General features: G+C 37.9%; 1 protein-coding gene across 3 annotated transcripts in view; it reads left to right on the top strand.

Annotated features, from left to right (window-relative positions):
• Positions 1 to 14,891, top strand: part of MAGI2 (membrane associated guanylate kinase, WW and PDZ domain containing 2) — a 1,711,587-nt gene that overhangs the window by 1,318,924 nt on the left and 377,772 nt on the right. For all 3 annotated transcript variants that reach the window (XM_066354483.1, XM_066354482.1, XM_066354484.1), the window contains one exon: positions 47 to 229. In XM_066354483.1, the coding sequence (XP_066210580.1) occupies positions 47 to 229 (183 nt within the window). The remainder of the gene's footprint in view (positions 1 to 46; positions 230 to 14,891) is intronic.

Genomic DNA, 14,891 nt, shown 5'->3' with positions numbered 1-14,891 from the left:
CCTTAAACGTGCTTTTTCTTTTTCTAACTTATATTGGCCAATGTAGAAAAACCACTCTTCACCCGGGATGCATCCCAGCTGAAGGGCACATTTCTCAGCACCACCCTAAAAAAGAGCAACATGGGCTTTGGATTTACCATCATTGGTGGAGATGAGCCAGATGAGTTTCTGCAAGTGAAAAGTGTGATTCCGGATGGACCTGCAGCACAGGATGGAAAAATGGAAACAGGTAAGCTCCTAAGTACTTTTTTAGAGAATTGATTGGCAACATCTTTATTTCTACAGCAAATGTGAGGAATGTCTTTCTGTGTTTTCAGTTGGAAGGTTAAAGGTCACTTCACGTGAGGAAAACCACAAATTGTTTTGCCTAAGTTTAAGAGTATCAAATTGATAGAAGGTGACAGAGGACAATCTGACTTTGGGTGATGGGTATGCAACATAATTGAACGACAAGATAACCTGGACATGTTATCTTTGAATATATGTACCCTGATTTATTGATGTCACCCCATTAAAAAAAAATTATTTAAAAAAAAAGATAACTTTCAGCTTTAAAAAAAAAAGAGTATCAAATTGAAGTATTTGGGAAACAGCTTGAAATATCATTTTGTCACATTTCAGACTGCACCTTCTGTTTGCTGGATTCAATGGACTTTTGAGATTGATACTTTTCTAATTTAATTCTAGTGTTTCTTATTAGGGATGTGATTAACACTTCATACTTTTCTAGCTTATATTCAGCCATTGATATTTTAAATCTGTATTAGTCTTATAATATTCTCCTGCTGAATTGCCCAGGTTAAATATTTAAAGGTTCATGTTTATCTCATAGAAATAAATGTTTAAATGGTATTTATCTTTATGTCGCCATTATGCTTTAAGATATAGGCTTTCTTCCTCTAGTCCTTATGAATTAATTTTCATATGCAGATATTTGGATTTCTATCAGATTATAATAAAAATTACCTTCATATGGAAATGAAGAGGCAAATTGTTAAGGCTAAAAAAATATAGAACATAAAGGTGCACAGAGGTCAAGAAAAAAGAAATGAGCTAAGTCTGATTTTGCAGTTCAATTTTAAATTCTTCCACCTGGCCCATGACCTTGGATTAGTCCCACAAATTGTAAATACTTATGTGAGAAAAAATAAGAAATCAAATTTGATCTGTGTTTTTAAAATACTGATTCAAAAGCTGTGTGGTGTTGTTTTCAAAATTCCTTAGAAAGAGTATTATAAAGTGTAGTAACTCTACTCCAAAAAACTATATCACCATTTCATATTTTTCACAACATTGACTTAATGTATTATATCAACTTGTGAAAGTCAGTGGGTTCTAGGAAATATGAAAATTACAGAATTACTTTTGAGGAACAGTTATGTCATTTGTATGATCAATAGGTTTATGAATTGTTATTCCATGGATTTTAAAGATATTTGTATATGAAGAAACAGCATAAAACTGAGATATTCATCTAGGATTTTTAACTTAAAAGATGACTAATGCTTTATTGTGGATTTCTAAATGGTTTCTGCAGAAATTACTTCTTTTCAAAGTCACCTGATGAGAATAGTTATCACTGCCACTCACTCATGAGTAATAATACATTTAATAGATATTATATCCCCTTAAAAGTTGAGTGAAGTTTTAAAACTAACTCATCACATTTTTCAAACAGTACTGCTTTTAAAAATTGTGTACATCATTTTCTTCAAGAGTACGCCAGAGAGTGTCCCACTCAACTGCTCATCTGGTAATATTTTATTAGGGGCATCCACACCATTATGTTGCCAAAAACCATCACAGAGAAACATCAAATGACTCAACTAAAAATCATCTTAATGTGTACAGTTTGAAGATGAAGATATGGAAATAATGTCATTCTAGCAGAGAGGAAAAGATCTTCAGAGCTTTTGAACTTTAGTGAAATATTTAATAAACCTATTTCTTTTCATAATAAAGAACCCAGAGATTTTTTTTTTCTGATTCAACCCACTGTTCCATGTTTTAAAACTAAAAAGACCTCTTTCATTGTAAATTTAAAGGACAAAATAAAATGAAAATATTTGTACAGCCTAGCTTCTCCCCCTCCCACTCCTTTTCCTGGTAGGCCACAACCACAGAGTCTGAGCTAGCCTATTCAACGATGAAGTCTAAGTTTTATGTGGAATTTATGAAATTTTTCTTCAAGATAATCACAAAATCATCCTAATAGAGAAAGGAGAACCTAGAGTTTAATTCTATTTACTATTTCCTATTTTGTCCTATATTTATTAATTCAATGAGCACTTGCTAAGCTCTTCCCTTTCCCATTGCGGTACACCAGGACTACAAATATGGATATGGCAAGCTCTGGATCTCCAGGAGTTTATATCTAAGAGGAGCCTTGGATATAAACAAGCAATTGTAACATGAATAGAAAAAGTCTATAATAATCATGATGTTGGTACAAAATTAGAAGAGTGCCGGGGTGAGGGGGGCGAGCAACAGAAATTTTTAAAAGGAAAAGTGTATTCCTAATTACATAATTAGGCTTTTGTATGGGTGAGAACTTCTTTCATCAGACAAGAATGTAATAAAACATTAAGATCTACTGCTTACTAAATATTCAAGAATGTTTATTTTAAGTTTCCAAGTAATTTAAAATAAAATGTGAACACTTTTCTGTGGCATTCCACACGTTATAATAGAGGGAATAGCTCCTTAGTTCAGCTAATATTTAGTGAACACCTGTCTGTGCCAGCACTCTGCTAATTACTGAGGATGCAAAAGTGAAAAGACTAATGTTTTTATTCTCAAGAAGCTTACAGTCCATAAATAAGTAGCGGCGTACTAATGAATATTGATACCAATGCAATAATAAAATATGTGCAAAGTCCAGAAGCAGTACAGAAGCAAGAGCGACCGATTCGGTTGGGAAGTGCCTAGGGAAGGACTCCTGAAAGGAAAATGCCTGAGAGACTCTGGGGTGATGAAGAGGCATTTGTTAGTTCGAAAGCTATGGGAAAGGAAACAGCACCTGCAAAGGCATAGCAGTGGGGAATGTGCAGAGAAAGATTCCTATGTCATCACAGTGTACATTCATAGTTTACCTTCAGTGCATGTTCATGGGGAGGATCTACTAACACAATAATCACAACTTGTAAACATGAACTATTTAGACAAACATCAAAGAACAGTATATAGTCAAATTAAAAAAAAACATAGATATCAAAAATGCACATATACCTATATTTAAAACCTTTTTCATATAAATTTTTAACCAATTAAGCATAGAGATTTACCCTATGATTGATTATTTCTTTACCTGTTATCCTTGCAGATAACAGGTGCTCAGGAAGTACTGGATGGATGGATGGATGGATGGATGGATGGATGGATGGATGGATGGATGATTTTATAAATGAAGAAGGGAACTTTTCATTGGCTGTATGCCACTGTTACAATGTAGCTTAGTCAAGGTCATTGGACCAATAGCTTACCAGTGAAGAAAAAAGAAGCCGGCTTTCCAGTTTCTAGATGAAATTTAAAAGACAAATACATGTTAGGAACAAAATTTCCTTTTCTTTCAAATGATTTTATCTGTAAATGAACCTCAAAATTAAAACTAATAAACACTAGAGATATAAACAATAAATCATTGATATTTAAAAAATGAAGAGTCTCATTTGATGTTGAAATAAGCATGGAAATATTTTGATGAAGTTTTCTAGCTCTAGATTATCTCTAATTTAGGCAAAGAGATGTCAGTATTTTGTATGGATACTAAGAAAAATCCACTCAACTGAAAAGTTGACCTAGGATCCTGCAGAATGAGAACAAGGGTGAGTTGGGAATTCTTTCTTTCTTAGCACTGAGTCCTGGGAAAGGGTAGAGAACAGAGAACTCGAGGACACTGTGCCCCCGGCTGCTTTTTGACTAATTGAGCCGATTCCCAATGGTGTACAGTCTTCCAGAAGCAGCCATACTATAAAAAATTACCAGACTGCCCAGAAACCATCCTAGAAGATCCTTAAGTCTTCTGCACATCCCAGCAATCATGTGTAGGCACCAGAGATCCTGATAACATTCTTTCAACTATTTTAAAACTCATGATTGATGTACCATAATATACATGAAAACCGCAGTCTAGAAGACTTGATCTAATATGCTTCAGTCACCAAGCTCCCCTCATTACATGATTTTTCATGTTTTTCCCCCAGGCAAATTTTTTGATCAAAACTTTCAGCTTTCAACAGATGTAAGATGGAGAAACTCTGACCTATTATCCATAAAGTTTTCCTATAGAATTAGGAAAACTTTATGGATAATAAAGGCCACTCAAAACCTATTAGTGTTTATGTGCCTTCTAATATTTATCCACTTTATTAGTAAAATGGCAGGAAGTTGTTTGGGAGACCAATGTCCTGACCTCCTACAGCTCCTGGCATTTCTCCCTTTGGCAGAGAGATGTTACTGTTCTTTCACTGGTTGCTGCCTCTTTACTCGTTTCCAGAAGCAGAGGCACAAGAATAAATTTGTCAGAATCACTGGGGGAGATTTTTAAAAATGCATATTCCTGTACCCTAGATCTACTGATACCAGATTTCTGGAACTGGTTTTCAGGCATATGCATTTATAGATTTTCTAAAATTGTCAAATCAATATGTGCCCATGGGAAAGAAACATCAAAATATTTATAATGCATACAGTATTTCCTGCCCCACCCTCCTACCCTCCAGGCCATACCTCAGGGGCACTGATCAGTTTGTGTTCTTTTAGATGTTTCTTTTGGTAACTGTTTTCACACCTCTAATTAATGTGTTTATACTGTTGTCTTGATTTAACAGTTTTAGACAGGACATATTTATACTACCTTCTTTTAGATAGAAATAAAGCTTTAGTTCTCTTATCCCCCATCTGCCTTCCCAAATTTTCCCAATGGAGTTTTACAACTAATTTTAGTAATATTTGTACAGTCTTTGTATCCCCATGGCTTTGTAAATTTATTCACTGACCCCAGTGCTGTAGTATTCATTTATTTTTCCCCTTAACACATTTGTGAAGTTGTACTTTTTCTTCCTTTTTTACAATATATTTTTTCCATTTTTAAATTGAATTTATTGGGGTGACATTAGTTAATAAAATTATATAGCTTTCAGGTGAACTATTCTATAATACATATCTGTGTATTGTATTGTGTGGTCACCACCCCAAGTCAAGCCTCCTTTCCTCACCATATGTCCCCTCGTGCCCCTTTCACCCTCTTCTACCTCCCCCGCCCCTTTTCCTTCCTGTAATCACCATACTGTGGTCTGTGTCTGAGCTCGCTTTCTTTGCTGACTCCCTTCCCCTCTTCACCCAGCCCCCTACTCCCTTCCCCTCTGACTGCTATCAGTCTGTTCTCTGTATCTATGAGTCGGTTTCTATTTTGTTTGTTAGTTTATATCTTCTTAAAAATAATACTTTTTCCCTGAAAGCACCATTACTTTAGGTCCTCTAGAAGGTATTTTTTTCTGGGCATCTTCTTTCCCCCACTCCTATATAGGTCTGTTGTACGACTGACACATGGACTTCCCATATGTCCCTCCCACACAGAATCCACTATTATTTGTATTTATATCCTCTGAGTCAGCAAACTTTTCTGTGCAGGGTCAAATAGTAAAAACTTTAGATTTTGTGGGCCAGGTATCCTGTCACTACTATTTAACTCTGTTGTCATGAAAGCAGCCATAGACAATGCATAAGTAAATGGGTATGTCTTTGATCCCATAAAACTATGTTTACAAATATAGACAGCTGTAAGTTTGCTTCATGGACCATAGTTTGCCAAGCCCTGCTCTAGAATATACCTTTCAACTCCATGATACATCAGTTATCATGCTTTTATTGGCATTCCATATTCTGACATTCTCTTGAGCTATCGTCTCATTTTATATCAGCCTATCTCTGTCAGATAATGGCTTCTCTCAGGTTCTCTTTATTGCTGTGGGTTTATCCATTTTAATATCTTTTTTAAAGCTGAAAGCCGCATGTGTGTAATCTGTCATCTTGAACTAGAAGTCTTAGAATCTGTGCTATTAGGCACACTAAACTTGGAACCACCACGTGTAGTGGTAGCAAGAGGATGCTTTCCCCCCTACTGCACAGCCTAGCAAACATTCTCCATCTTATCCTGACACTCTCTCAATCAGCTCTTTGCTTGAATTGCTTTGAAGGGATGTTTATGAATATTCCCGGGGACTGACATATAGGGTGGACTCTATTGCCATCCACCAAATAGAACAAACTCATTGATCTTTATGTTCATCTTTTATATCAGTCTAGGACATTGAACTTTGAGCAATTTCTAATTCTTTGGGAATTTTAACAGTTTGGGGCTATTCTATTCCATCATTGCATTATCTGAAACCGTAGTTGTTCTTTTGCTCTCTAGGGAAGAGCAAAGATTGACCTGAGGCTGTAAATGCTGTGTGGGCAGGTGACTCTGTTCTCTCAGTGTGACCGTTGCTGCCCCTTTTCAGGGCGGCCCTCAGTACTGATTCTCTAGTTAGCGCACCCCAAATGACTTTCCACCTTGTGTACCCCCCACCAATTTTTGTTCCTTCTTAACCGTTATTAGTTCCTTAGCAGTTTAATAAAATTTCATGGGTTTTTTGTTTGCTTGCTTGCTTGCTTTGTTTTTAGAGAGAGAGGGAGAGAGAGAAGAACAGACAGACAAGAAGGGAGAGAGAATTTTATGGTTCTTGATTAAACATCTTATGAGGAAATGCTATATATACAGGGTGGGCCAAAGTAGGGTTTTTATTGTTTTTATTTAGAAAATTAAATTTAATGAGGTGACATTGACCAATAATAATACATAGGTTTCAGGTAAACATCTTTATGGCATTTGAACTGATGATTATGTGGTGTACTATCACCCAGAGTCAGATCACTCTCTCTCACCGCATACTTGTCCCTCTTTACTCCCATCCTTACCCCCTCCCCCACAACCCCTCCCTGGTAATCACTTCATTTTAATCTATGTCCATGAGTCTCAGTTTTATATCCCACCTATATGTAAAGTCATAAAGTTCTTAGTTTTTTTATTTACTTATTACACTCAGTGTAATGCTCTCAAGTTCCATCCATGTTGTCATAAATGGCAATGTGTCATCATTTCTTATAGTTTAGTAGTATTCCATAGTATATATGTGCCACATCTTCTTTATTCAATCCTTTATCAAAGTACACTTTGGTTGTTTCATGTCTTGGCCACTGTGAATAATTCTGCAATGAACATGGAGGTACATATGTCTTTGCATGCCAATGTTTTCAAGTTTTTAGGGTAGGTCCCTCATAGAGGGATTGCTAGATCACATGGTAGTTCTCTTCTTAATTTTTTGAGGAACCACCATATTTTCTATGTAATGGCTGTGCCAGTTTACATTCCCACCAGCAGTGAATGAAGGTTTCTTTTCCTCCACAGCCTCTCCATCCAACACTTATTATTTATTACCTGTTGATTGCAGCCAATCTAACAGGTGTGAGGTGGTATCTCATTGTAGTTTTGATTTGCATTTCTCTAATAGCTGGTGAAGATGAGCATTTTTCATATAGTATTTGTTGGCCATTTGTATTTCTTCTTAGGAGAAGTGTCTGTTCAGGTTCTTTCCCCATTTCAAAAGTAGGCTTACAATTGTTCATATGGAAAACAATACAATAATTAATAAGTGATAAGAATATAGGAATAAACTCTGTGTTTTACATATTTAAAACTATAAACCTACCTTTGCCTCACCCTGTATGTATGAGAAAGCCTAAGATGTACGTGAAAAGTGTTTCTTGTGTCTTATTTCCCACCACTTCACAACTAACTCACATGCAGAGCAGGCTTCCGGAATGCCAAGCACATGCTGTGCGTCTCGCCCCACGGCTGCTCCCTGCCAGGCTGCCTGATAAAAGTGCCCTGGTGAGTCAGCCAGCTCTTCACACCCCCCCCCCCATCTCTGCAGCCGAGTGCTTCCACTTACGTGGTCTGAACCATGAAGACAGTTCTGTCAGTGCCAGGAGCACATGAACTAGTCGGAGAAATACACTTTTCTATTATTTGAAGTCTTGGTTTAGTTTTCGATTGTTGCATAACAAACATCAAAGTTTGATTTAAAAGAACCATCAGATGTTTGCTCGTGACTATACATTCTTGCTTGGAATCAGCTGGCTGCTTCTCATCTGCTAGGCTGGCTTTGAGGCTCGCCGGCAGCTGTGGCCGCCCGGTCATCTCCTGGGGCTGGGATGGGCACGGTGGCTGCACCCACACTGCTGCCTCAGCCGGGATGGATGGGACCCCAGACAAGGCCTCTCTCTCCGGACAAGGTCTCAGCCTCAGAGTGGCTGAACTGCTTTTCATGGTGGCTTTGGGCTCCAGGGCGGCAAAGGGAAGGGCAGCAAGCACCTTAGACCCAGCCTAGAATGAGTACAGCATCGCCTCTGCCCTCTGTTGAGCAAAACAAGACACAGGTCAGTCCAGGGCCAAAGGGAAGGAAACGAGGCCCCATGCTTTGATGGGAAAAGTGGCAAAAATTTTTGAATAATCTTTTGTCTACTGCAGTTTCCTTCCTGTGGCTTCTTTGTGTCTGACTTCCTTGAGTTTATTCACACTCTCCTGAGAAAACTATCTTTTACTTTCATGGACACTCTACCTTCTCACAACCTCTGGAACAGAAGTATTGGTAATTTTTTGCCTTCCAGTTCTCTTATGCTGAGAATAAATAACAGTGACTTATAATACCATGCCAGAGATGATAAGCAGCATGATAACCAGGCCTCTAGCTCTTCCTTCCAAATAAAAATAAAGGAGGAGGTTAAAGCAAATTTGTTAGTAAGACCTTGCAAAATATTCAGACTCAGATTCATGTTAACTTTCTAAATAACTCCTTGATATGTTAACATCATCTTTGCTTTTTTGGACGTTTGTGAACTTTGGATGCTACAAGAAAACACTGTGTGCTCTATAAAACCCAGAAAATAGAATTAAATTTCTAGCCAGCTGACCAATACTAATATCTCCAGTGGAGAAGAAATAAACTGTGCTTCTTTCTCTTGTCAATATATTTACTCTTGATTTTTTCTAAACCCACTTAAGTTTTAAAACCTCACTTCATTTTGTTCAAATACTTAATATCTCTTCGCTAGTGATGTGTCTTCCAGATCAATAGGCATCTCACAGTGAGAGCAAGCGCCACATTGAGCACTTCTCACCCACTATTCTCCTTTATGATGATAACTGATACAGGCACTGTGGCTGACAAAACACTTGGTTTCAGCTGCAAAACAGAACACTTGAAAGGACTTAAAAAATCTGTTGTACCAATTCCTAAAATCACATTATGCTTCATCAATAACTCAGTTTTTAAAAAGAGGCCTCTGTAACCCAAATAAATGCTATTGCTGTACCTCTTTTTACACATATCTCGTTTTCTCTTTTTGTAAATGCCGTGTACAGTATCATTTATGCTTTGTTCATTTAAAATCATAATATTTAATAACTGTATCTCCTAAATGCACACAGGAGAAGGGATAACTACTATACCAGCCCAATCCTAGTTCCCAGCTCTGCCCCACAGTAAGAACTCTGTTCCCTCTGTAGCACTGATATAGCAAAGTTTGTTGCCTTAATTTTTTTTTTTAGTTTTATTACTGTATTTATTTAGAAATGTCACACAGTAATTGAGTTACAATGTTCATGATCATTGTGCCTTTTAATGTCATGGGAGTCAATGCATTTAAATGTACTTTTTTTTTAGGCAAGAGACAGAGAGAGAGGGCAGTCAGGGACAGACATATAGGGAAGGAGAGAGATGAGAAGCATCAACTTGTGGTTATGGCACCTTAGTTGTTCATTGATTGCTTCTCATATGTGCCTTGACTGTAGGGTGGGGGGCTCCAGCCAAGCCAGTGACCCCTTGCTCAAGCCAGTGACCTTGGGCTCAAGCCATTGACCATGGGGTCATGTCTATGATCTCAGGCTTCAGCAAGCGGCCTCGCAGTCAAGCGGGTGAACCCACACTCAAGCCAGTGAGTTTTTTGAACCTGGGTCCTTAGCATCCCAGGCCAATACTCTAGCCACTGAACCACCTCCTGGTTAGGCTTAACTATACTTTTATCACTGTTATTTTTAAAGTATTCTTCACGAAAGCTTTCCATTGATTTGCATTATAGGTTCACTGGCCTCCCCTAGGAGCTAAAGGAGAAAGTGGGTGGGACCTCCACCCAGCCCAAAAGCAGAACTCAGAATGCTGCTAGAGACTGTAACACTGGGGATGTCATTAGGGCACCCTTACTAGGTTTGAAGTTAGCAGTTTAAATATCTGAAAGCTTATTATTTAACTTTAAAGGAAATATATTGAAAATTATGGGGTTAAAGTTGTCTTTTTATACCTACTCTGTTGAGGAAATGATTGATTATCAATATACTGGTGAAAGGTGATCAGATGAAATTAGACATATTTAAAATAAAAGTATTATCTAAATACATTTAAGAATTTTTATCATTTTAACTTTCTTGTCTGGGGCCAGGATCACCAATTCTCTTGTTTATAAGTGAACCAAAGTATCTAAATAGAAACAGATTTTCCAGATTCTGGTGTTTGGGTTGACATATGTGTTCTGGAGACAGTGTCAGATTTGCTCAGTTCCTATTATTAATGAAATAATAATTGATTAATGAAACTGTCTTTCCATTGATTAATGAAACGAGGCCTTTTATGAAAGGTGCTTATTTTAATTAGCTCCTTCCCCCAGCTGAATTATAACTCTTGCAATTTTTATGCCCCTCCCACACCACACCTGACACTGAGTTCCCTAAAGTCAGGCATACGTGTCACCTGATCATGACCAGATAAATGGAAGATGCTCAGCTTGTTCATTGAACAGCTGAATAGATCTTTCTGTGAAGCCCTGATTTGCTTACATGGGTTACTGTGGAGGCTTAAGATTTGTTATAATAATCTTAGATTTCTCTGTGATTATTTCTGTTCTCTTTCAAGAATTATGTAAGGTTTTTCTTTGTCTAGTGTAACCAAATATTTCATCAGGTGAATTATTACATATAAAGTACTTAGAAGAGGACATGACACATGGAATTGCTCAAAATTGGTAGCCATTTTTATATTTATAAGACTATCTTCCAATAAATTGAAGGAAGCTTTGGTATTCTGGGAGTGATAGAATCATGAAAAGGTGGATGACCAGTTTAGAATGTTTGCCCTTTGGACCCTGGAACGGAAGATTCTGCATTAAACACCTGTTGACAAAACAACACCTATTTCTTTAAATAGTGTTTATTTACAGGAGAGCATCAGAAAATTTTCAGAATTGTGATATCATGTTGACAATTATAATTCAGTTGTTAGACTGGTGGCTAAAATAGAACATTTGATGTCTTTTGTGTGGATACACCACTGAAAATTGGGCTAGGTGCATTTAGGCATGCCATTGGATCCTAATTCTTGTTTGCTAGACACATCTTAGAGAAGTCAGTAACCTATTCTTCTTCATATTTGATATTATAACTCCAAAAATAAAAGTTTGTCATCCCTAATCATAGCAAATAAAAAGAAAACTCTAAGGAGGATAAGATAGTTTGAAAATGTATGAGTCAAGGTAAATATTTCCTTTAAGAGAAATAATACTCCCTGTAATACTCTATATAGGGTGTTGGTGCATAGTCCTACAGATTGTCATGTGGCCTTGTCAGTGCTCAATGAAGAGTGTAATTGCACATATACATGCACATATATGTCGTCATCAGTAGATATGTGCAGTGTAAGTCAGAAAAAGAGGCAAGAAACTTGCCTTGGTTTCATCAGCCAAGTTTAGATCTTACTTCATTATGATAAACCCCATAGCATTCTAAATGAGAAGACTTCTATGAAGTCATTAAAAGATAAATTGTCATGCAGACCTTTGTTTATGAGTGTAATTCTGCTGGTTTTTGCAACCTGCCAGTGAAGTTAGAAATGGAGTGTACTGGAGTCTGCAAATATCAAAACTGCTGCAGGTGCAGGAACGTTATTTCTATATACAGTGTAATTAATGTGCCTCTCACATGCTCCAGCTAAGAATTTGCATGAACTCACAAGAGCACACATGGTAAATCTGTGTCGTCATCTAATTTACTACTAGGTTTGAAAATCCAACACTGTAAGGTGAATTGTGCATTTCTTAGTGGTGAGAACTATTGTCAGGAAAAAACTGCATTTGACCATGTACATGAGATATTGACAAAAGAAGTGGGAACTTGGTTTTTTGAAACTAAGATTAACAACCTAGACCTGTCTTTTTCCACATCGCCACCTTCACATTCTTTCTCTGTTTTAAAGTGCTGGGTCCTGAAATTTTCACTCCTCTTGCTTCTTTGTTGTATTTCTTTCATGCTTTCTTACACAACTAGAAAAAAAAATACTGGTTTATTTTCTCCTCTTTTCTCAGGAGAGAATGAAAATTTTCACATGAAAAAACCGACTGAGATTGTTGCATTCTCGATTTAACATGAAGCACCTCACATACTTTAAGCATGGTGATAGCCAAACTGTGTAAGAGATTCAGAGCAGTTTCTAATAGACTTGTATGAGATTGTGATCCTGGATTGGAACATAAGAGGTTTGAAGTGTTAGGGATGAAGTGAGTGTGTGCACATGCGTGTGTTGAGACTACATGCAGCGGTTGTAAAGTACCTGTACCTCAATTCCACGGGTTCACATAGAGACACCAAGTCCAGATGAATTTTGAAGGGTTTTTATTAAAAGGAGGACATTTATTAAATATGCCGGCCGCATATGGCTAACACAGGGCATTGCAGACCAAAATTGTGTGTGCCAAATACATCTCAGGGGCTGGTTACATACAGCCTTGATCACATACAGGCTGGGGGGGAGCATGACATCATGGCACAAGCTTACAACATTTGTTTAGGGAATCCATAGAAACATTAAAACCTTTAAGATAACACAATCAAAGACATTTACAAATCTTTTAGTGTCTATCTCCCCTTCTTTGCCTAGAGGTATGTTACTCTCAGGATTCTGGGAAGGGAGGAAGAGTCAAAATCAATGTAGAGTGGTATGTAAATTCTGTCTCTTATTGAAAAAGAAAAGTTCCTCAGACAACCTTTATTCTATAGTTAAAAATAAATGACCCATTGTTCTTGTAAGTCAGGAAGCTTCTATATTCTTCTCCCTCCCCTCCCCAAAGAAAGCATGGGACAGAAAGCATGACCTTTCTTCCTAAAATATCAGTATTAATTTTGCAGTTTTTTGGTAGCTTACCACACAGCAAGGACTGGATTTACAAAATCCATCCTGCGTATAGTGAAAATATCTGGAAAGCAAGGTGCCAGAATTTTTTTGGTCACTGACATTCACCTGCAGGCTGTATCAGTGGAGACAGGTGTAATTTCAGAATTTACAAAGTAGAACTTCAAGAACAAGCTAAAAGATGTGGAATTGTTTTGTGTTTTTCATCAAGGCTGAGTCCATGAGAATTTTTTTTGAGCAAAATTCAAAGGTCGTTTTTTCTTTGGAAAAAACAAAACCACCTGCCATTTTCTAGAGAAAAGGTGACATTTTTCTATGAAAAGGAGACATTTTTCCCTGAGGCTAGTGGAGGCAGTTTCTGGGATTGCTTGACGATGAGTTTACTTAAGACCACAGCGAATGCTGTGCCTCTGGCAGAAATGACATTTTCCTCCCTATTCAGAGTTACAAATTCTAAAAAACACAAAACTGCTTTTTCTGTGGTATTTTTCCTTTTTAAATTGATATATACAGTGGCATTAGTAATTAATGTTATGAACACACACCTTACTGAGACAGGGGGAGATTATACAAAGATGGCAGCTGGGAACAGAGCCCTGAGACAGAGACCTGAGCGTTAGGTTGGATTTCTATCAGGGACTAATACTGTTCTGTTTTGCAATACACCTAACACTTCATTGCACAGCATCAGTAGTTCCATCTATTAGTGATTTCAAAATAGATATAACCATTTGCTCACTCATCTATTTAACAAATTTTATAATAGGATGTTGAGTGGTACTTTAAATAGAATGGCTGTAGGGCCCATAAATCCCCCTCAGGGCTACTGTGAAACTATTGACTCCTCTACTCTCAGCATCATTTATATAAACAGAAGCTGGAGAGGAGAAAAGAGAATCTTTGCCTTATGTGGGATACAGTATGTTGAGGTAATCCAATCCTCCGAGAAGGGGAGGGGTGCTTCTCAATCTAAGTAAGAAGGCTCTGAAGGACTCAGTCCTTGAACTGGCAGTTGCCTAAAAGCAAGGGAAATGGTAGTTTGCTTTCCTGACTGGACATCTGCTTAGCCCATGGACTTGCTTCCTTTACCAACTGGAATAGGAAAGAAGTGAATTGGAAAGAGGTGGTACGAGAGAGAGAGAAGACATGGCAATGAAGCCACTGCAACCCAGTATTGGGCATGGTGAGACCATGTGAGTTTATGGTTGAAGTGACCATGGGGGATAGAGCTTAACTTAACTACCACTCAAGAACGCAGCCCGCAGGGCAAGGGTAATGCAGCAGCACCAACAGGCAGAGCCATGCTCCCCATGGCGGGAGCTGGCACAAATGGAAGAGGTCAAGCTGAAGCCAAGTACTGCACTGACCTGGGATGGACACAGATCCTTCCCATGACAGAGCCAGCCGCTCGGTACCTGCCATTGCCACAGCCAGTTATCATTCACTAAACAAGCAGCCACACAAACACAGAAAAGAATTATATCAAAAAGCTTCCCTCTCTGCACATAACACACTGGAAAAACTAGGTGTTGAAGAGTTGGGGACAAAACAGTCAGTGACTCAGAGGCAGAACATTCCTCCCCCACCTCAAAGCTGCCAGGGTCCCAGTATAAG

Source organism: Saccopteryx leptura, chromosome 12 (assembly GCF_036850995.1).
Source record: "Saccopteryx leptura isolate mSacLep1 chromosome 12, mSacLep1_pri_phased_curated, whole genome shotgun sequence".
In the NCBI taxonomy this organism is placed as follows: Eukaryota; Metazoa; Chordata; class Mammalia; order Chiroptera; family Emballonuridae; genus Saccopteryx; species Saccopteryx leptura.
Note: the sequence above shows the minus strand (reverse complement) of the source record. Positions and strands in the feature narration are given on the sequence as shown.